General features: G+C 39.9%; 1 protein-coding gene across 4 annotated transcripts in view; it reads left to right on the forward strand.

Moving 5' to 3' along the window:
• Stim1 (stromal interaction molecule 1) overlaps positions 1–23300 on the forward strand; it is a 196364-nt gene that overhangs the window by 143405 nt on the left and 29659 nt on the right. For all 4 annotated transcript variants that reach the window (XM_013511939.1, XM_005380038.1, XM_005380039.1 and 1 more), the window contains exons 4-5: positions 12097–12208; positions 15967–16082. In XM_013511939.1, the coding sequence (XP_013367393.1) occupies positions 12097–12208; positions 15967–16082 (228 nt within the window). The remainder of the gene's footprint in view (positions 1–12096; positions 12209–15966; positions 16083–23300) is intronic.

Here is a 23300-nt window from a genome sequence, read left to right on the forward strand (position 1 = left end):
AGCCCAGGCTGGTCTTGAACTCTCAAAGATCCTCCTACCTCAGCCTCCCGAGTGTGGGGATTACAGGTGTGTGCCACCATACCTGGTTTATACTCAGTGGTTTGACAAACTAAAAGTAAGATTTTTCTTGTGCCTATTTTTACCGATAATTTGTTTCATTATTCAGAGCAGGGCCCTAATCTTTCTAGGGTAACAACTTCCAGAGCTGCAAAGAGCACATAATAATGTGGCACTAGCTCAAACTGGCTGGCCTGAGTTTAGCTAGATGGTATAGATACCAGTAGTGGTCATTTGTGTTTGGAACATTAGCTAGCTAATGTCAGTCTCATCTCTGTGATCAGTGCAGTTAATATTTTCCTCCTGCCTCTGGCTACTGAGTAGCTGGGATTATAGGCATTCACCACTGAATCCTGCTAGTAATTTTTTTTTGGTGCTGACAATTGAACCCAGGATCTTCACACTGAATTGTGTCCCCAGCACTTTTTAAATTTTTATTTGAGACAGGGTTTTGCTAAACTGAGTTGATCAGATTGGAACTGAATTTGTGCACTTACTGCCTCAAGCTTCTAGAGGGCTGAGATTATAGTCACGTGTACCATGCCCAGTTTAGTAACTGATTTTTGAGTGTTAAACCAACCTTTCACTCTTGAGATAAACCCATTTGATTAGGACATACTATCTTTTTACTTTAGCACTGGATTAGATTTGATAAAATTTTGTTTTAAATTTTTGCACTTGGATATGAGTGCAAGTATTCTGTTGCTTGGAATATTTTATAACTGTCAACCAGGTCATGTGGATTGATGGTGGTGTTTAAGTCTACTATATCTTTGTTGATTTTCTGAATGCTTGGTTTAATAATTATTGAGCAGTATTACTTAAACTTCCAGCTGTAAGTGTAGCACTGTCTATTTCTCCTTGCAGTTTTTGTTTCATGTTATTTTGAGGCTCTGTTCTTAGGCACATGAAGATTTAGGATTAGTTCATCTTGATTAGCTGGTCCTTATCATTATGAAATGGACTTCTTTTTTCCAAGTAGTATTCTTTTCTCTGTAACTTGTTTTGATGTTAATATAGCTCTTTCTTGACTATTGTGAGTTTTATATATTTTTTTCCTCTTACTGTCATTGCTTTTTGTTTTTGTATTTAAAATGCTTTCTTGTGTGTGTGTTTATTGGGGATTGAACCCAGGGCCTTTGCATAAAACTATATCCCCAGCTCCAGCCCTCTGCTCCACCCGCCTTTAAAATTTTGAGAAAGGATTTTGCTAAGTCACTAAATTGCCTGTGCTGGGCTTGAATTTGCGATCCTCCTGCCTCATTCTCCCAAAGTGCTGGGATTACAAGCATGTACCACCATGCCTAGCTAAAATACATTTTTAAAATGGTACTAGGGAGTCTCATGCATTCCAGTCAATTGCTCTATCACTGAACTACCTTCTAGCCCTACCCCCCTCCTTTTTTGAGACAAGATCTTGCTTAGTTGCCCAGGCTGGCCTGACTGTCTCAGCCTCCTAAGTAGCTGGGATTATAGGCATAAACTATGGGCCAAAAGTGCATTTCTTATAGGCAGCATATAATCGGGTATTATTGTTATTATTATTTTTATTATTTTGTAATCTGATAATATCTACCTTTTTTTGGGGTGTTTAGACCATAATTATTTATTTATTTTTGTCTTTTTGAGGCAGGGTCTCACTATGCAGTTCAGGCTGGCTTTGAGCTCACTTTATAGCTCAGGATGGTCTTGAACTCACCACGGTCCTCCTGCCTCAGCCTCCCAAGTGCTGGGATTACAGGCATATGCCAGACCATGTATATTTAATGTGTCTTTTTTTTTTTTTGAGACAGGGTCTCACTGTGCAGTTCAGGCTGGTCTTGAGCTCACTTTCTAGCCCAAGCTGGTCTTGAACTTGCACAGATCCATCTGCCTCAGCCACCATGCCTGGCTGTTTCTTTTTTCTACCTTTTTTTGAATTTTTTCTTTGTTGGCCTATGAGCTCTAACTTTGCTTTGTTGTTTTAGTGGTTGCTTTAGGAGCTAAGATATGCATCTTTATCAGTCTTTATCTGCCTTGTTGATACAGGGGGAAGAAACTCCCAACCTGGTAGATGTCTGGTATGAGTTCATGTTCTCTAAAATCGAAAAATGAATTTTAGGAACAGTGGAGGTTAAGAGCAGAACATATTTATTGGGGGAAAGAAAGCTTCTGTCCAAGAGAGGAACAAAAGTGGTCCTAAGTGGGTTGCCAAGGACTCTTCCTTTTCTAGGGATTTTTATAGAGCAAGTCCACGAGGTGGGGTTGGGTCCACGGTGGGGAAAAATGGGAAATCACAAGGCGGGCATGAGGTGGAACAAACCTATGGTCAATAAAATTATGAATATAATTGCTCAGGTAAAGTTGATTAAATTGGGATCAAATAGGGGAACAAGTCACACAACAAGTGGGCATGAACACAGAACAGGGGCTTTTCCTGTAGGGGGTTGGGTTAGTGGCTCTTCCTGGCTTCCTCAAGGTGATTGATACCTATTCAGAATATCAAACCCTGGTGTTTTTTTTTTTTTGTTTTGTTTTGTTTTTGTTTTTCTCCGGTACCGGGAACTGAACTCACGACCTTGCGCTTGCCAGGCAGGCGCTTTTGCCGCTGAGCTAAATCCCCAGCCCCCCAAACCCTGGTGTTTATCCTTAGGAAGTATGTGAGTGCATTTGTTTTATCTTTTGTCTTGGGGTCTGGCCACAGCAAAGGTACCTGTCTCCCCCACAGTTGCAAGGAATCTCTTCTGCATTGGCTCCTTCGAGGGCCTAGCCCTGTCTGACTGCTTACAATATTTCTATCTAACTTAGCGGCCTATAACATCGTTACATATAGTGTAAGAACCTTATAATGGTGTATTTCTTTTCCTCCTTCTCTCTCTCTCCACCTTAGTTTCCAGTCCCTGTACCATGTCTGGAAATTTTCTTAAGGTCACATGATGGGTCAGTGGTCAAGGATCACTCTGTTTTATCTTAAGAACTGTTTCTTCATATATGTTATCTTTATTTTTGGTGAGGAGTGACATAGTAATTTCAAGAGAAAGGATAAATTTCATCCTTAATACTTCATCTTGACCTTAAGCAGAAGCCTCAGTATAATTACCTTTTGCTTAGAGTATTGTACTTTGTACTGTCCTGCTGGATCCAGCCTACCTCTATTCTTTATCTGACCACCAGATCTGTGTTACATTTTTCAGTCCTGCCTTTTGTTTTTTGTTTTGTCAGTACTAGTGATTTAACCCAGGGAGCACCCAATTTATATCTCTAACCTGTTTTAGTTTTTATTTTAAGACAGTCTCTCTAAATAGGTTGGCCTTAAACTTGCCATTCTCCTGCTTCAGCCTCCCAGGTGTCTGCACTTACCCCTGAGCTATACCCCCAGCCCTTTGTTCTTTTCTTTTTGTTTTATTTTTCTGAGAGATCATTTTGCTATTTTGCCTTAAACTGACTACATAGCTCAGGCTGGCCCCGAACTTGTAATTCTCCTACCTGCCCCAGCCTCCTGAGTGCCGGAATTACAAGCATGAGCCAGGACACCCAGCTCCACTTACTTTCTTATTTTCTACCACTTCTTACCACAGCTCCATACCTGCACTGACTTACTGACAGTTTGTTGATTGAGGATGATCCTTCTCTTTCATCCCTTGATGCTTTTATATCTACTATTCCCTCTTCTTTCTTTGTTGATCTAGTTAAATCCTACTGGACAATTAAGACTCAACTTAAATATTTTCATCTTTAGGAAATAGTCCCTGAAAACCATAGGCTGGATGTCTTATGTGCTTCCAGACTTTTGTGCTTATCTCATCAGAGTGCTTAGCACATGAATTGCAATGATCTGTTCTTCTGCCTGTTTTTCCATCTCCCCTGTTTTTGAGGGGATTGTGTAGCTGCCTTGGAGTGTTCTTATTCACAGTGGCCAAGTAAGTAGCTAGATTCTGTGATGTCTTTTCTGACTCAGTCACTCCTTTCTGTGTGCCCTCACATCATCTTATATCTGTGTGTGACCAAGCACTTAACCCACTCTGTTTATTTCTCATATATCTCCCTCTCTAGATGAGAGCCCTTAGGATGGAGATCATGCAGATTTATCTTTGTGCTGGCAACTCACCTTTCTAGAGCAGAAACAAATAAAACCTTGGCAGATGAATGAATAAATGAAAGATGGTAATAATAAAAATAGCTAATTCTTCTGCATTTAACTGTTTCTTTGTAACCTTCTACATTGGTGGTAGTGAATCAATGGCATGTGTGCCACAGCTGGCTATTTGTTATCATTGAAAGGTCTAAAAAGTTTGCCATCCTTGTTCCATATCGCCACTACAGTCTTGTGAGAGTTCTGATTATCACCATTTTATTGGTGACAAAAATGAGTCAGATAAAGGTATAGTAAAACCTGCTCCAATCTTACATTTAGTAATTGGCAGTTCCCAGATTCAGGCCAAGGCACCTGGTGTCAAAGCCCACATGCACCGTTAAGTGCTGTGCCATATTTGACTAGCTGACCAAATGGCTGACCAGTGGCTGACCAAGTGAGCAACTAATTGATTAATAACTATGTGAAAGAGACACAAAAAGATACTGGCAACCTTCCTGCCAGACACAGTTCTCTTGAAATGTGGGTTTGAAACCACAAAAGTAGGTAAAAGCTTCATCTGGAGGTGCCACAGGTCCTTTATGGAAAAGAGATACTGACTCTTATTGCTTAGTCTCTCCTTGGGAAAAGAAAATATTGGCCAAGGCACAGTGTCTGCCTTGGCACATCCCTGAGATATCACTATAGCTCAAGTGTTAGGGAGTAATACTTACTCTGTCTTCTGCTGGCATGCCTTAGCCCAAGTGTCCACATGGCTTACACTTTCATTTGCTGCTCAAATATCACCTCAGGAAAGAGGCCTCCCCTTCTCTAAAAGCACACCTTTGGCAGATAGCTATGCTAGGTTGTAAGCTACATGCAGATAGAGACCTCTTTTTTGATCATTGCTGTGTTCCTCATGCTTTGCGTGGAATAGTACAAAAAAAATGGTGGATGACAGGATCAGTATTTTACAGAAAGGAAATTGAGGTTTGTAATGGTTAAATGATTTGCTTAAGCTAGTCCATTGGAAGTAGGATAAAAATCAGTCTCCTACTTCAGTTTCAAAGCTTGTACTACAATACAATGAAAATCTTGTGTTCTAAAGACCAGAGATTGGCCAATTTTTTATTTCAAATTTTTATTTCATTCTTTGATTTTTATATATGTTTACAGTGTACTGACTATTAGTATGTGAATCAAGTTCACAAGCAGATGTACATATACTGGCAATGTATGCGCAAAACTTTATTTATTTATTTATTTTTGTCTTTTCTAAGGCAGGGTCTCACTTTGCAGTTCAGGCTGGCATTGAACTCACTTTGTAGCCCAGGCTGGTCTCAAACTTGCAGCGATCCTCCAGCCTCAGCCTCCTGAGTGCGGGGATTACAGGCATGCACCACCATGCCTGGCCAAATTTATTTATTTTTAATTTATTTTTATTCATTTTTTGTGCCAAGGTCTTGTTAGGTCACCTGTTTTTTGCCCAGCCTGGGCTTGGACTTGCCATCATCCTACCTTAGCATCCCAGAGGTGTGGGATTACAGGTGTGAGCCACTATACCTGGCAGTTATTTTTTCTAAAACATAGATTATATTATTAATAAGATTGGAGACTGCCTGGTTAATCACTTTGTGCATTTCTCTGTTTGTTGCAAACTCCAGATGGCCTTCTCTGATTTTGTGTAGCATTGTTCCTCATTTTGCCTAGAATGGTAGTATTTGATCTGTGTAGGGGCCACATGAGTAGGTCTGGGGAGGCTTATGAATTTGAGATACTGTGCTTGCCTGCTTTTTCTCCTGGGATTGGACATAGGAGTCATCAGGAGTCTGTATCTGTCCTCTCCATAGGTTCTTGTCTCTGTTCTCTTCTGCAGCCTTTCACTGATAGTGGGTTCTCTGAACTTGCTGTTGTCTCTTTACTTCAGCTCAGGGATTCTTTGCCATTTTTTCTTATGGAACGAGAAAGCAGGAGGAAGCTTTTAACTTCTAGGTACTTGAATCTTAGGGACAGGAGGATCTGATATCTCAACTGGACTGTTGAGTGAGATCATGTTGGGACTTAGTTGCTCTCTGAGATACAGATGTTATTTGGGATAAAGCTCATCAGGACTTATTTTGTTCAGATGCAATGACTCTGGGTGGATGATAACATGCCGCCAAGCCCTGCCTAGATAGGGCTGCTGCCTAGGAAACAGAATGATACTCAGTGCTAAAAACAAACAAAAAACTGCCTTGAGGTTTGGCCTGACATGGTGAAATCCTTATCTTTTCTCCTGCACATAGCTGTATAGGACCTGATTAGTCAGAATCCATCCTCATTTGGAGTACAGGGATCCCCTTTGAGACCCTCTGCTTCAGTGTAGTGCTTGGAGCAGTGGTTCTCAGCTTGGGGCAATTTTGCCTTGTAGGGGACATTCAGCAGTATTTGGAGACATTCTTTATTGTTATGATTGGCAGTATGCTACTGGCATCTAGTGGGCATATGCCAAGGGTGTTGTTTAATACTCTGCTATAATGCATAGAACAGTCATACAGCAATAATCACCTCATTCATAGCGCCATTGGTATAGAGGCCGAGAAACTAGGGTCGGGAGTGACTCCTGCCTGTCTCTACTGCTGTGTAAGGTGCTGGTAGAAAAGTTCTTACATGCCAAGAATCAATGCCCAGGCTTGTATTAAGATACCCTCCCAATAGACAAAAAGGCCCTTGAAGTACCATTGGCCTCAGGCTTTTCTCGCAACAAAAAAATGGCTTTCTTTCCACTCTGTGTGCCAAGCAGACAGGCCCCTTTGTGTTGGATGATGCCAAGCTCCCTTGGCATCAGTGGCAGGAGTGTGTTGTTCTCTGTACTTCACAGGCTAGCACTTGTCTGTCTGTATCAGGAATGTGTGTATCACTGTCTTATGCCTTCATTACCCGACACTACAGACCATAGTTAATGATCACATTTGTAATGTGTGAGGATAGATTTTCATTTTTAGAAATAACAGCGAGTACATTCTACTTTCCTCAACACTTCTTTAATCCTAACTCTGTCATTCTTCTTTTCCAAAACCTATGATTTGAATGTATCTTTCGAAATTAAACAGGCAGTGACTAATCACTGTTTGCCTAAACCTCTGGTCTCTTGTATTCTATGATGTAATCTTTGAACACATCATACTAGCTCTTTTCCTCTTCCCAGCACCTTTCCCTTCTTAGCTCCCATACCTCTGCAGAAAGACATATCTGCCTACAAAACCAGTCAGCAACAGTGCTTGAGGGTGTTGAGTATGGGTATTTTTGCCTTTAACACTATGTTGTCTGGCTGTCTGCTTTGCATTATGTGCTGAGCTCCACTGTGATGGAAGTAGGAAAATGAAAGGACAGGTCCCAATTTTCAAACTTCTGCAGCTTATGCAAGAGTGGCAGGAATAGCTTAAGATATGAAATGTACCTGTAAGAGGAATATTTGTTTTTTTATTTCACAAATTATATATCCATTTCACAAATTATATATCCCTGGGAGATGGTAGTCTTTTTTTTTTTTTTTTTGGTGGTACTGGGGATTAAACCCAGTGTTTCACATTGAGCTATATTTTCAGTCCTTTTTTGAGACAAAGATTAGCTAAGTTGCCCAGACAGGGTTTGAAGTTGTGATCTTCCTGCCTCAGCCCCCCAAGTAACTAGTATTATAAGAATGTATAGCTTGGCCCAGATTATCTGAATCTTTTTGTACCAGGAATCGAACTTAGGACCTTGCTCTTGCCAGACAGGCACTGTGCCACTGAGCTATATCCCTGACCCCTGAATATTTTTAAAGGGAGTTTTGTTGTTGTTTGGAGATCCATATTCAGAACATTTCTGCAACTCCTCATTTAGGGTAGTTATTCTTTGAGTAAAATCTTATTAATGCCAACATACATGAAGCTTTTATTTTAGAAACAGTAATTGGCAAATAGGAATAGGATATGGTTTATATCTTCAGTGTTTCCTGACTATTAAAGGGAAACTAGATAGCATTCTGATAATCGGCAGTTTTTGGTAAAGATACAGATCCTAAGAGGAGAGTGATGAATCTCATCATAACATTACGCCTTAAAGCTTTATTAACTTCTTGCTGCTCAGAGCAGTAGTTTTCAAGCTTGAGTAACGCAGAGTCATTTTTAAATTACCTTGAACCTGCAATGCTGACTTATTTTTACCATGCTACTTAAATATATATAAACATATCATAAGTTTAAAGTTGTTATATACATGGCCGGAGGTATAGCTTAGTGGCATAAACACCTGCCCGGCAAGTGCAAGGTCCTGAGTTCAATTCCCAGTACCCACCCCCCCAAAATACATAGAGTGAAGTTGCTATATATAATTTGTATACAAATATAAAGGAAAATAGATTTATACTTCAAGTAAAAATAAGCTTCAATCCAGTCTTTTGCTGTAACTCAGCTGCTTCCAGGCTCTCTGAAGTTCAGTATGTCTGTATTCCTAGGTGCCATCTGATGACTCATTCCTTCCACCATTTTTCACTATTTAACTACCATAAACTTTGATTTGTATAACACATCATGATTCACATCATGAATTGACCTTAACTTGGTTAAATGTGTTCCTTGTGCATCAAGTCCATTGCTATTCGTATAGTATTGACTTTTTTTTTGGTACCAGGAATCGAACTGAGGACCATGCACTTGCCAGGCAGGTGCTGCGCCACTGAGCTATCTCCCCAGCCTAGTAATTGACTTTTGACAAAGTATAGAGATTAATGAGCTTTCCATATGTTTAATACATACAGGTAGCTGGATGTGGTAGCACACGCCTGTAATCTTAGCCTCCAGAGGCTGAGGCAGGAGAACTGCTGCTAGTGCAAGGCCAGCCTTGTCTGCACAGTGAGTTCAAGGCCAACGTGAACTATAGTGGGACCATATCTCAAAAAAAAAAAACCAACCCCACAAAAACTGAAATTATTTTAAAGGATAAATTTTGTGGTTATCCATTAAATAATCACAATATTATAATATTGAAGGATAATTAGCTATAGTGTTCCAGGTATGGTGATGATGTGATTTGCCATGTTCTAAGTACTTCGGATATATTAACTCAATTATTGTTTCAGTTAGAATTGGCTTTTGTTATGACAGAAAAACCTCACAATCTGCTATAAACAAAAGAGGGACATTTACTTATTGCACAAAGTTGAAATATTTATGAGTAGGGCTGTTTACAAGCATGTTCTGACGCAAGGCCTAAATGATGTCATCCTGATTCACCTCTTGCCTCAGCTTTGCCTCTGTACGGACGCCTTTTTAGTCTTAATAGAACCTGGGCTGTGGGGCCAGTCCGCCTGAGACAGAATGGCCTTACTAGTTCCTAGCTGAGTAACTTTGAGAACTTTATTTAATTTTTCCCTGTCTCAGTTTCATCATCTTTAAAATGAGAATAAAATGGGTTAGCTACTTCACATAATAGTGATGAAGATTAATGAGTTAATATATCTGAAGTACTTAGAACAATATATCTAAGTACTTAGAACAATATACGTAAGTACTTAGAACATATAGTAAGTGCTATATATATATATGGTGGCTTCTCCAAATAATGACATTATTAATATTGTAGTTTAGGAAAATTTCATCCCAGACACCAGTGTAATGGGAGAACAGATCTGTGCTCTGTGGGTCAAACAAAAATCCTGGAATTTAGATTACTTTGTTTCTTTCCTTCTTCCTTCCCTCCCACCTTCTCCCTCCTTCCCTCACTTCTCTTACCTTCTTTCCCTCCTTCCTTTCCTTCTTTCTTTCCATTATCCTCACTGCTTAAATGATTCAAACTACATTTTTGTTTTTTATTTTTAGGTTACCTTCAGAATAAAAATATAAAATTGAAACATTTTCATAATAAATTACCCTGCCCAATGTTGTTCAATAGAACAGTCTACAATAATGGAAATAGATAATTTGTGTTGTCTAGTAGCCACTAGCCATTTCTAGCTGTTGGGCTCTTGAAGGGTTGCTAGTGCCACTGAGAAAGTGAATTTTAATTTAATCAAATTTTAATAAATTTACATTTAAATAGTCACTTGTGGCTACTGGGTAGCAACATCAAATAAGAGAATAGATGCAAAGTGCCTCTAACATGCACAGTAGATGTGAGAAGTGGAGGGATCTGTGCTTTCTGCTCTGAAAAGGCTTTAATCGTACTTAACTGGCCAGAGCAACAGGCACGTCCCAGGACAGTACTAATAAGTGTAAGCATGGCAGTCTAGCTCTGTTGACAGAGCTTCAGCTTTCTTTGGCTACTACACTCTACAGTTTTATGTTATAGACACATTAAATTTCACATCTTTTCTTTGTACCTGCCTTCATTCTGTAACAAGTGCCCTTCCTCACATACCCATGAAGTACTTTGGATGAGGTCTTACCATCTTTTATGTTGCAATTCCTAATCTTCTCTCAGGCTGCCCCTGAATCCCTGAAAGTTATTACAATTCTCCTCTGTGCTTGCTGTATATTTCTTATCAGAGTCCATATTTCACTGATGCCGTTTAGTTTTTGATCTCTTTCACTGGGCTGGGAACTAACTTCCTGCTTGCTTAACACTAAGTGGATTTTTTATGCATGGTTAATTGGATGGATGGATAGAAGGATGGCTCTAAACCCTGGTTACATTTAGAATTTTAAAAATATGTAAAATCAAAAATATTGTAAAATTATAAGATCAAAATCTTTAGATGTGAAACTTCACTGTAGTTATAATAATTACATATCTGTCATGACTAATAATGTTGAACATCCTTTTATGTGCTTATCGACTATTTTTTTGTAGCTTCTTCTTTGACATGCCCATTAAAGTCTTGCTTATTCTTTTAAAAAATATTTAAAAATTAAAAAATTAAATATTTAAAAATCATTGTTACTGAGATAGAACTTACATACAAGAAAACACACATATTTTAAATAGTTTAAAAACTATATTTTATATAGTTTGATGAATTTTGATGGATGTTATCATTTGTGAAATCATCACATTTAAGATACAGAATATTTTCGTTAACCCTAAATATTGCTTTGTACTCCCTCCCAGTCAGTCCTGCCTCCAGCCAATCATTAATCTGCTTTCTATCACTATAGATTTGTCATTTTAGGGTTTCACATAAATTGATACTGTTGCGGCACACGCCTATAATCCCAGCACTCGGGAGGCTGAGGCAGGAGGATCACTGTGAGTTTGAGACAAGCCCCTGCTACAAAGTGAGCTCAAGGCCAGCGTGAACTGCATAGCAAGACTCTGTCTCAAAAAGACCAAAAAAAAAAAAAAAAAAAAAAAATGCTGTTATGGCTTGTGTCAGTGTTATGACTTGTATCTAGATGTCCCCCCAAAGCCTCCTGCAGTCATAGGTGGGGCTTTTCAGAGGTTGTGGGATCTAGAGTGTGTGATGCTGGGATTAAGGGTGTGTGATTACTAAATTAGCCCACTGATTGTTTTAGCATAGTTCTGGGTGTGCATAATGGGAAGGCCCAACCTGGGTGTGAATACTATCTGCCTTAAGGGCATGTAGCCTAGACTGTAAGGAACAGAAAGAGGGTTGTTGTTGACTATTGCTGCTTCTGCTGCTGCGGTTGCTGCTGCTGCTGCTGCTGCTGTTGCTCCATGTCTTCTGTTGCCTCCTGCATGTCTTCTGCTGCCTCCTGCCTGCTCTGTGATGCCCTTCTGCCATGCCAACCTACCTTGGAGCCAGCCGATTATGGACCAAAAGCTCTACAAATTGTGAGCCAAAATAAACCTTTTCTCCTTTAACTTTAGGTGTTGGGACAGCAATGAGAAAAGTAACTAAGACAAATGCATATAGTGTGTACTTTTTCCTATTTAAGATATTATGAGTAAGAGAGATGTTGAACACACAATTGTATGTGATGAATGTTAAGGTCAACATGACCGTAACAATAAGTGCAAGCAGTGCTTGTCAATTTTTGAATAATGGTTTTACTTGTCTCTTTCCATAGTGTACAACTGGACTGTGGATGAGGTGGTACAGTGGCTGATTACGTATGTGGAGCTGCCACAATATGAGGAGACCTTCCGGAAGCTGCAGCTCAGTGGCCATGCCATGCCAAGGTCAGGAACGGACTAGGTTTTTCTCACTTGAGGGTATAAGGAAAGGGTAGGGTGGATCTGCCTACCCTGGCAGATCCAGACCAGGTTGCTCTGGTCAGTTAAATGAGGCTTCATTGTTGTGAAGATGGATTCTTTAGACAGGTCCTCTCCTTACATCTATTGTGTGCTTACTAAGAATGATGGACATTTGCATCCATTCTCATGTAATATCCTTATTGATACTGGGTATAGTATGGTGGTTGCCATTTATTGAGTGCTTATACAGTATCTCCTTTAATTATTCTGTTAATTCTGTAAGATAAGTAACTTTTCCAAGGTCATAAACATGGCTAGTTAGAGGTAAAAATGTGATTTGAATTTAGAGCTGTGTTAGATATAGATTTAAAGTCTGTGGTGTTTCTGTTTTCTTTTGCTGTGTCTCCAGTGGCTGCTTTGTTATCACCCAGAAGCCTCAGGGCCCTTTTAGCCTCCCCTGGGTTATTGACACACAATTTACCTTCTCTAACAAAAGTGGTACAGAGGTAGAGCTGGCTGCCCTTGGCCCTCTCATTCCTGGAATAACTTCTCCAGCAGCTGTTGTGTCTTAACTTTGCCTCTTTTATATGGGAGGGGTAGATTACTGCATGGACTTCTTGTTATATCATGCTAGTGCCATATGTCATTCAGTTATAAATCCACCTATTTATTCATTCAACAAATATTTACTGGGTACCTGTTCTGTGCCAAGCACTTGTGCTGGGTACTGAGGATAAAGGTGACAACATCCTGCCCTTGCCTTCAAAGGGCTTACTGTTTGGTAAATGTAGATTATAATCTGGCATCTTATTATGTAGGTGCATCTGGTTATGAGCATCAGAGGGGACAGGGGAAGGCTGCATTGCCCACACATTGCTGTCTGCTGCCATAGAGTTACTAGGCACTTCTGGCCAGTCCTAGCAGAGCCAGCTGTTCCCTCCTCTGCTGCCTGTAGCCTCCTCTTCACAGCTTTTCCTTACTCTGGAGAGAGTGATAATCTTAATGTTTGTACCTCCTTTGTAAAGTATTTCCCTACCTGTTATCTTGATTTTCACAATTCTGGTAGGAAGGAATTATTATTTCATCTTGTGGGTGAGCAAATTGAACTCTAGGATTTTATAATTTATCCAAGCTAGTAAGTGGCAGAGCTAGAATTTGAACCCAGATCTGCCTGGTTCTAAGTGCCCTGCTTTTTTTTTTTTTTTTTTTTAAACTACATGTTCGTCTTGTGCCTTGTGATTCAAGGTAGTCTTCCTTGCAATATTCAGTTTAGTTCTATTTGATAAAACTTCACTGCACATACTACTTGCCATGCTTTCTGCTGGTTCTTGAGAATAAAGAAGCAGTAGACCTGACTCTTATCTTGAGAGAGTCCACTCTTATTATAAGAGATAAACAAAGGAATAGATGATTGACCATGAAACTTTAGGATGTAAGTTTCTTTCTTGCCACTCTTTTTTTTTTCTTGCCACTCTTGAAAGTAGCAGTATTGCCTACTGGACCATTTCTTTAGAAGGAATAGCTGTGGTTTGGATTAAAACGGCAAACCATAGGATAAAAAATTCTCAGGTCATATTTCACTTAATCATCTGGTGGCTAGGATTAGAGCCAAGACCAGGTGCAGCCAGGTTTGGCACAGAAATAGAAGATGGCAAGCTGTGGCACCTTCGTGATAGCAGAAAGCATGGAGTTTTCAGTTCCTGCGGTAGAGCAGGACTGGTTATAGGCCCATCAATAGCTAGCATGTATAATGGGAACAATCTAGCAGATTTGTATTCATTCTCTGGCTTTGCCAATTGCATATGTTTAGGCAAGCTACTTAACTCTAAGTCTCAGTTTTCTTATCTACAGAAGGGAGCTAATAGTAGAAGTGATTTCTTAAGGTTGTTGTGATGACTAAATAAGGTATTGTATGTAAGATGTTAGAGTAGTTAGTACCAGATAGCAGTACATAGTTCCTTAATAAATGCTAGTTTCTTTCTCTTTTCACTAATTGCTTAGAAGTAGGAGGCTGCCTTAGTTACTTTTCTCTCATTGCTGAGACAAAATACCCAATGCCCAAAGTTAAATGGAGGAAAGGTTTATTTCGCTTACTGTTTGTAGAGGTGTCAGTCCATGGCTCCAAGGCAGGGTGGCACATGGAAGAGGGGCAACAGTTTTTGTTGGTAGAAGACAGCAAAATCAACAACTGACCTTACCAGTGTCTTTCTGCCCCTTTTATTGTATCCGGCCTACTGGGAATAGGGTAGTGCCAATCCAATCAGTGGAGTGATCCAGCCGTCACACACCCTTAATGCCAGCATCTTTAATCCCAGCATTGTACCACAAATCACACACTCTAGATTCAGCCAGCTCTGAAGAAGCCCCATCTAAAACTGCATAAAGCTTTGGGGGACATCTATACACAAACCATAATAGTGGCATTCCATTTCATAGGTGTAAGTAGATTGCCCATCAGTAAATAGACAGTAGAAAATATGGTCATGTTTATTTTGTTTAGTCAGATAAAGTCCAGTGCAACTAGAACAAGTAATCTAAAGGAGAGCCTTAAAAACTCCTAGCTTTTTAGGAGGCATCTGATTTCATATAAGTTTACAAAGAATGAACCTAAGGTCCTAGGAAGGGACCAAACATCTTATGATCAGGCAGGGGAGGCACTGGTAGAACTGGAACCTCTTCTGATCTCCTGAGCACAGAGACTCCATTGCCCCTGCCTCTTTTTTTTTGTTTTTGGTCTTTTTGAGACAGGGTCTCACTATGCAGTTCAGGCAGAACTTGAGCTCACTTTGTTGCCCATGCTGGTCTCGAACTTGCAACAATCCTCCTGCCTCAGCCTCCTGAGTGCTAGGGGTTACAGGTATGCGTCACCACTCCCAGTTTACTTCTCATGTAAGTGGGCTTAATTTATTGTTAAAGCCAGAGGAAGGAAGTAGCTGCTCCTGCATGCTGAGACAGGAGTGTGAACTGTACACTGCGATATCACAAGATTTTCTTCTGCATAAAGCAATGTATCAGAAAACAGCACCAACTTTACAGTGTAGTTTCGTGTTAACTGTTTACTTATGAGACCCAGATGAATGGTTTTTCAGCCTTTCGTGTCTTATATCCTTTCCTTGTATACTCATTGTGTTCAAGCAAGAGAAACACAGTCCAGTTTTTCCTTAGTCATTTTCTTGTTTACAGACTCTGTCTCATTAAAGTTATCATTGACAGTGTGGTTGAAAGTCATAAAAAATTACAGTAATCTTATTGCAGACTCAAATACATGCTAACAAGACTAACTCAATTTTTATTATCAGCAAGTTTATATGTAATGACACTGAGATAAGGTTAGATTAATTAAGAGTCCCCAGAATCACTAGATCATGGGGCATGACATTTCTATCTGGGCTGAACAGGAAAGTTCATTTATAAATAGTGGGAGGTGGACTCAGTATATATAGGATAATCTCAGGAAAGAGAAGCACAACAAAAAATTTAGTTGGATGTAGGAATTGTTACATATGGGAAATCCTTTAAGGGTAAGTTCTTAGGCTATGGGAGGAGAGAGAGAGTGAACAGATTCTTAGTAAATATTGTATGCCCTTCCATATGCCTGTCGTAGTCCTTGTTGGTATTGACTCTGTTCTGAAGTGCAGAGGGAGCAATCAGCAAGAGCTGAAAGTGTTCTGGAGGAGGTGGGAAATCCTACTGAGACACCTCTTCTGCTGTCAGGAACTGACCCCTACTCTTTGCCTCAACAGGCTAGCTGTAACCAACACCACTATGACAGGGACTGTGCTGAAGATGACAGACAGGAGCCATCGGCAGAAGCTGCAGCTGAAGGCCTTGGACACAGTGCTTTTTGGGCCTCCTCTCTGTGAGTCCTGTGTTAAGAAGTACTGCTGTGCTATGGAACCCAAAGCTGTTGGAATAGCTGGGCTGAGATCCTGGGTCTCCTAGGCACACCTGCAAGGCAGCACCTTCATTATTTCCACTGGCATTGCAATAATGAAATGGTCTTATATTTTAGGCCAGCCAAATATCAACTTCTATTCATTAAATACTTTAAGGAAATACTATGTCTGTGGAGCATGGTGGTGCATGCCTGTAATCTCAGCACTTGGGAAGCTGAAGCAGGAAGACGGCTGTAAGTTCAAGGCCAGCATGGGCTACATAGTGAATTCAAGGCCAGGCCAAACCACACAGGGAGACCCTGTGTCAAAAAAAACTACTTTGTGCTATAGGAAGTCTTGGATAAGTCACATAGTGCCCTGAGGGATAAAATGACCGTTCTAGGGCTGAGGCTGTAGCTTGGTGGTAGAGTACTTGCCTAGTAAGAGTGAGGTCCTACCTTTAATCCTCAGCACCACACATTTAAAAAGTATTTTCTAGACAGGTACACAGACAGTGTTTTTGAGGCCCAAAGAAAGGGTAGAGAAGGCATCCTATAAAAGAGGTGATATGTGATCTGTGCCTTTGAGGACAGACAGAGCTTTATTCCTTGGAGGTAGCAGAAGAGGCCATTCTAGATGGAAGAAACAACATGAACAAGAGTACACACACAAAAAAAAAAGGAAAGGAAAGAAAGAATGAAGAAAGGAAAAGTAAGGTAAGCTCAGGGGCGCTTGGGGATAGTAAGTAACCCATAAGGGGATAAGTGTCATTTAGCTCTTTGCTGTTCTCACAATACCCATTAAGAGTGAAGAAGCTGATGGGTGAACATCTTTGTGTTCCTGAATGACAAGTGAAGACAAATGGGCTTTTCCTGGAGCAATAGAGATACACTCAGGCCTAAGAAGATATGATAGTCTCTTCAGCCAGCGACTATTCGAGAGCATTAAGTAATTTTTAGTCTCTAGAAATGTGCATGGTAGGAATGGACATCCCTGCCATCCTTTTTCTTATTTTAAGTGAACCAAGGGAGAACAAAGGGAGAACAGAAGCAGTAAGATTTCTTAGGAAATTAGCTCTACCACATAGGTTCTTATGACCCACTCCCTGTCCTTTGCGAGCTGCTGGCTTATTGGAGGGTGCCAGAATGGTATAGAGACAGGATCTATTCCAGAGAAGTAACTGGCAGGCAGATCAGAAGCAATACATTTCCCTGTCTATGTGTGTGACTTGGCACATGCCTAAGCTTTGTCTCAGTACAGGTGGGTCTATGCTTTTTGAAAGTGTGAGATAGAATAACCTGGAAGAAGACTGTTCCCTCACCTCCTTTGTTCCTTTTTTAGTGGGGCTTTAGGACACATACACTCACCAGTCCTTGGCAAATGTTGAGTAAATGACATAATGAATGGCTGTACTTTTTATATGAGACCTACCCTCTGTACTGATCAATGGCCTTCCATTCGTTCATTAACATTTGTTGAGCACCTGCTGTATACTGATATAAATGACAGGGTCCCTGCTCTCAAGGAGCTCCATCTAAATGCAGACAGACATGTCAACAGTATAGTAAATGGTCAACAAATATAGTAAATGTTATGGCTATTGTGTAAGTCTTTGCAGAGTTTAGTTGAGGTGCAGAATAGGGAGGGATTTCCTGTGGAGTTCAGGAAGTGTTAAGGAGAATGCAATTCTTGAACTGAGACTTGAAAGATGGGAAGTAGCTTTATTAAGCTAACCATTATCAGCATGCACCCCTCTTTTTGTATACCACCAAAAACACTTAATGTCAGAATTATAGCAGCAGTAAAAGCTAGGCTGCGTTTGGAAAGGCTCTGCTCTGCCCCACTGCAAGGGGATGCCTCCAGCACCCTGCAAGACTTGTAAGATACATTATCAGGCCTTGTGTATTCTATATCAAAGTAGGATTTTCCATATGAAAGGGTGGTGAAGATACTTCAGGTCAAAAAGCAAGGATTCTATCGGGGAAAAATCAGCTGGCATGGTTACCAAAATACTGTCTACATGATATTGAATTCAGGAGATCAGAATCTGCAAGGGAGGCCCCAGTGGAGCAGGTTAGACTGATGCTAGGACATGGGTATTTTTCTTCTAGGCCCATTTCATACAACCTATGTGCGGTGCATGATCTAAACAAAGGGAGGTCAGAGGTGAGAAGATTGCTCTGTTCCTGAGATAAGCAGAGCAGAGGTGTTAAAGCTAAGTATAATGGTCGCTGTGGTGGTGCATGACTGTAATCCCAGCACTTGGAAGGCTGAGGTAGGCGGATCACTGCAAGTTAAGGTTGTCTGGACTACATAGTGAGTTCAAGGCCAGTCTGAACTACATAGAGAGTTCAAGGCCAGTCTGAACTACATAGAGAGACGCTGTCTCAAAAACCAAAACCAAAAAAACCCTCAAACCTCCCCATAAAAGCTAAGTATATATTTCATACAAGCTGGGATAGCTATAATGATAAGAATAATAATAGTTTTTTAAACATGGAAAATAACTAGTGTTGGTGACGATGTGAAAAGTTTAAGCCCTTTTACCTTGCTGGTGAGAATGCAAAATGAGTCAGTTACTGTGAAAAACAGTCTGGTGGTTTCTCAAAGAGTAAACATAAAGTCACCACATAACTCAGCAATTGTGCACCTAGGTATGTATACAGATAATTAAAACAGATACTCAAGCAAGTACATGTACACACATATTCATAGTACTCACAAGAGCTAACAGGTGGAACTAAGCCACCTACATGTCCATTAATGGATGAAGGGTAAATTTTGTTATACAGTATACATGTAATGGGGTTATTCAACCATAAACTGGAATGCAGTTCTGATATATGCTATAATGTAAATAAACTTGAAAAATACTATGCTAAGTAAATGAGAGACACAGCCTGTAATTCCAGCTACTCAGGAGGCTGAAGCAGGAAGATCATGAATTTGAGTTCAGCCTGGGCAACATAATAAGACATCATCTCAAAACAAAACAAACCATAAACAAAAGACATGTAAAAAATCCCCTAATATTGAATGGGGTGGGGGGAACAGAAGAACACAGATGACCACATATGATATGTTTCCACTTTGTAAAATATCTAGAATAGATAAATCTATAAAGATAAAATGCAGATTTTTCGTTGGCAGAGGCTAGAGAAAGGAAGCAGTGGGGAGAAACTGTTCAATGGGTAAGAAATTTTACTTTGGAAAAAAAAAATTTTTACTTTGGAAAAAAAAAAAGAAATTTTACTTTGGAAAAAAAAAAAGAAATTTTGCTTTGGAGGAATAGAAATGTTTTAGAACTAGGTAGAGGTGGTGAATGCATAGTGTTGTGAATGTACTGTATGCCCCTGAATTGTTTATTTTTTAAAATATTTATTTTTACTAGTATATGCTTACTAGTACATAATAATTACATTCATCATGGGGAGTTGCTATATTTACATGATATATCTTTTTGTTTTTGTTATTTTGAGGCAGGGTCTCATGATGTAGTTCAGGCTGGCCTTGAACTCTCTGTGTAGCATATGCTGGCTTTGAACGTGTGATCCTCTTGCCTCAGCCCCCTGAGTGCTGGGATTAACAAGCATGTTCCACCAAATGCAGCAACATGATGCATCTTTATTCTTTTTATGTTTTCTTCCCCTCCTCTCTGTCACTTTAAAATAGTTAATTCTATATTATGGAACTTTTACCTCAATAATTTTTTTAAAATCAAAGCAAAAGAAAAAAAAATGAATTACATATAGTCAAAATTAAAAAGTTTTGGAGTTAGGCATGGTGGCACATACCTGTAATCTCAGCATTCAGGAGACCAAGACAAGAGGAGCACTGTGAGTTCAAGGCCAGCCTGGGTTACATAGTAAGTCCAGGCTAGCCTGAACTACAGAGCAAGACCAGGGCTCAAAAAATTTTTTTTCTGTGTGTTTCAAAGGACACAGAAGAGCAAAAAAGGCTGAGGCAGGAGGTGCACTGTGAGTTTGAGGCCAGCCTGGGCTGCATGTTGAGCTCAAAGCTAGCCTGAACTACATAGTAAGACCCTGTCCCCCCCCCAAAAAAAAAAAAAAATAGAGAAAAGAAAAAAACAAAGGATATATCAAGAAAGTGAAGATAATCCACAGAATGGAGAAAGTATTTGCAATCATTTTTCTGACAAATCTCTACTGTCCAGAATTTATAAAGAATTTCTAAAACCCAATGAAAAAAGGGATGAAGGATTTCAACATATATTTATCCATAACCAATATATACATGACATGGTAGTCATTATCATTCATCTTCAGGGAAATGCAGATGTGCACATCAAATCACAGTAAGGTCTTACATCTCACCTACTAAGGTAGCTGTAATAAAAAATAGGTAATATCCAAGTGTGGTGGCACAAACTAATAATCCCAGCTACTTGGGAGGCTGAGGCAGGAGGATCACCAGTTTGGGTTCATTCCTAGCCAGGAATATTTTTTGTTGTTGTTTTTTTGTTTTTTTTTCCAGTACTAGGAATCAAACTCAAGACCTTGCACTTGCCAGGCAGGCACTGTGCCACTGAGCTAAATCCCCAGCCCCCGGATCATCAGTTTGGGGCCTCCCTAGGCAACTAAGTGAGCCCTTGTCTCAAAAATTAAAATTAGAAAAAGAAGGGGCATGGGGATGTAGCTGTTCTATAGTGGTAGGGCACTTGTGTAGAATATGTGAAGCCCTGGGTTCAATCCTCTTCCCTCCACAACCTCTCCATAAAATGTACACAATAACAAGTGTTGGTAAGGATGTGTGGAAATTGGATCAATGGTCAAAAAAATAGAAACAACCCAAATGTCTGTTAATTAATGAGTGGAAAAATAAATGTGGCATATGCATACAATGGAATAATAATCATCAGCCATGAAAAGGAATGAATTATACAGGCTGTGGACATGGATAAATCTTGAAAACTTTGTCCTGACTGAGCAGAGCCAGTCACAAAGGCCACATAGTCTATGGTTTTATGATTTCACTTACTTGAAATATTCAGAATAGGCAAATCCATAGAGACAAAAAATAAATTAGTGCCTTCCAGACCTAAGGAATATGGGAAATGGAAGATGACTGCTAATATGTATAGGATTTTTTTTTGAGGTTAATAGTCATGTTCTAACATTAATTAAGCTGATGGTATACAATCTTGTAAATATACTAAAACTATTGAATTGTTTATTTTTCTGGTAGTGGAGATTGAACTTGGTCCTTTGCACTGAGCTACATCCTCAGCTCTCTTTATTTTTATTTTAAAAATTATAAAAAGCCAGGCGTGGTGGCACCTGTCTATAATCCCAGCACTTGGAAGGCTGAGGCAGGAGGATTGTTGCGAGTTTGAGGCCAGCTTGGACTATAAAGTGAGCTCAAGTCCAGCCTGAACTGCATAGCGAGACCCTGTCTCAAAAAGACAAAAAAAAAAAATTATAAAAAATGGTTTTTTGTAATGAGCATTAATTCCATGCCCTTTGCACTGAACTGCAGCCACAGCCCTTTTTTAATTTTTATTTTGAAACAGGGACTAAGTTGCCCAGGCTGGGTTCCAACTTGTAATCTTTCTGCCTCAGCCTCTTGGCTGATTTGTATATTTTAAAGGAGATAATTTTAGGATTTTAAGGTCTGTGAGTTATATCTCTATAGTAAACATACACAGCTTGAACTTATAATTCCTAGACTTTCATTTTGAGAGTTTCTTTATAAACTTTAGGAAAGAACCTTGAACAGACAGTGAGGAGGACCGCTTAGACTCTTTTGAAAATTGCCGCTGTATGACCTTGGAGAGGCCACTTTTTTCAGGGTGTATTTTATGATTTGAGTCATGTGGTAATTGGGCTAGAAGGATCCTTATTGTTTCTTTAGCTGTGACAATCCATGATTTGGGAGAGAAGCCCCTTGCTCGATAAGGGTCCTGTGGAAGAGACTGGAGGTCTGTTTCTTCCTGGGGGTCTACATCCTATAATACTGGGAATTTTATACTATACTTGGCACTTGTCTTATCAGGTAACCTGGCATTTCCATTCTGCCTTAACTTAGGTTTCTTCACATGTTAAAGGGGCTCAGTAAAGGCTTTTACTAGCTGTCTCATTCAAGGGTTCTGAGAGCTGGGTATACTCTTGAAAGCTAAGATTTTGGAAGTCAACAGCTGTCCCAATGGCAAATATTGTTTTTATATTTCCCTACTTATACTTGTTGAAGGAAAATTGCCAGCTGGAGCTTGAGGAAAATACAGGGAAACTGTTTGCCAGGAGACTTCTGCAAGAGTAGGGCTACTATGCCTGCTGGGTGCCTGCAAAGAATCCTTTGATTCATGCCCCTTAGGCCCTGCTTTCCTGTTTGGATACAGATTATCATCCCTCTTTATCTTTTCAGCAACATGTGGGACTTAGAGTGACCATAGATGCTTAGGTTCTACTATAAGTCATGTAGCAAACACCCCTGAGAAATAGGTCAATTATGGCTGCCAGCCATGGTCACCTTGCCCAGCCTTCATGAAAATTCTGTCATTGCTCTGAGGCTTGAGAAATGTCTGATCAAAAGTTTGTTATGCAATAACAGAGGCACTACTGAGGGAGCAGGTACCATCTGTCTATAGCAGTCTCAGCTGAGAAGAGGAAGAGAGATCAGACTGGCTTCATCTCAAGGTCCATTTTCTGACAGTGAAGGACATATCAGTCCTTCCCATTTGACCTCAGAGCCTCATATGGCCTTTTACAGTTTGTTTGTTTGTTTTCCCGCTCTGCAGAGTTGGCTGTAGACTTCAGGCCCATTTGGGGCTTTCTGAACAGTGACAGGTATCAGATGTGAGGTGTGGTTTGAGAAACAAGTCTTCATGGAAGGACAGTGTCTACTGTACGACCTAAACTGATGTCTCAGAGTGGTAGCAGATTATCCATTGAGGGAACTTCATACTTTTTGCAGATAATTTCTCAGAAAAATTGAAGCTCAGAGATGTGAAGTAGGTTTTTAGAGGCCATTCAGATTTTAAGTGTAAGAACCCTGAGCAAACCCACTCCTTTAACTTACATTTCAGTGCTCTTTTCTATTGTATTATTCACCTGCTAGATCTATTGAAGGAAATAAGACAAAAAATTTTAGCGTTGAAACTTTGTCACTAAGTAGCTTTGTGATTTGGGGGCACATTCCTAAGGTTCTCTGTGCCTCACTTTCTTTCTTTCTTTCTTTCTTTCTTT

Source organism: Chinchilla lanigera, unplaced genomic scaffold (genome assembly GCF_000276665.1).
Source record: "Chinchilla lanigera isolate Chin_1 unplaced genomic scaffold, ChiLan1.0 scaffold00013, whole genome shotgun sequence".
NCBI lineage: Eukaryota > Metazoa > Chordata > Mammalia > Rodentia > Chinchillidae > Chinchilla > Chinchilla lanigera.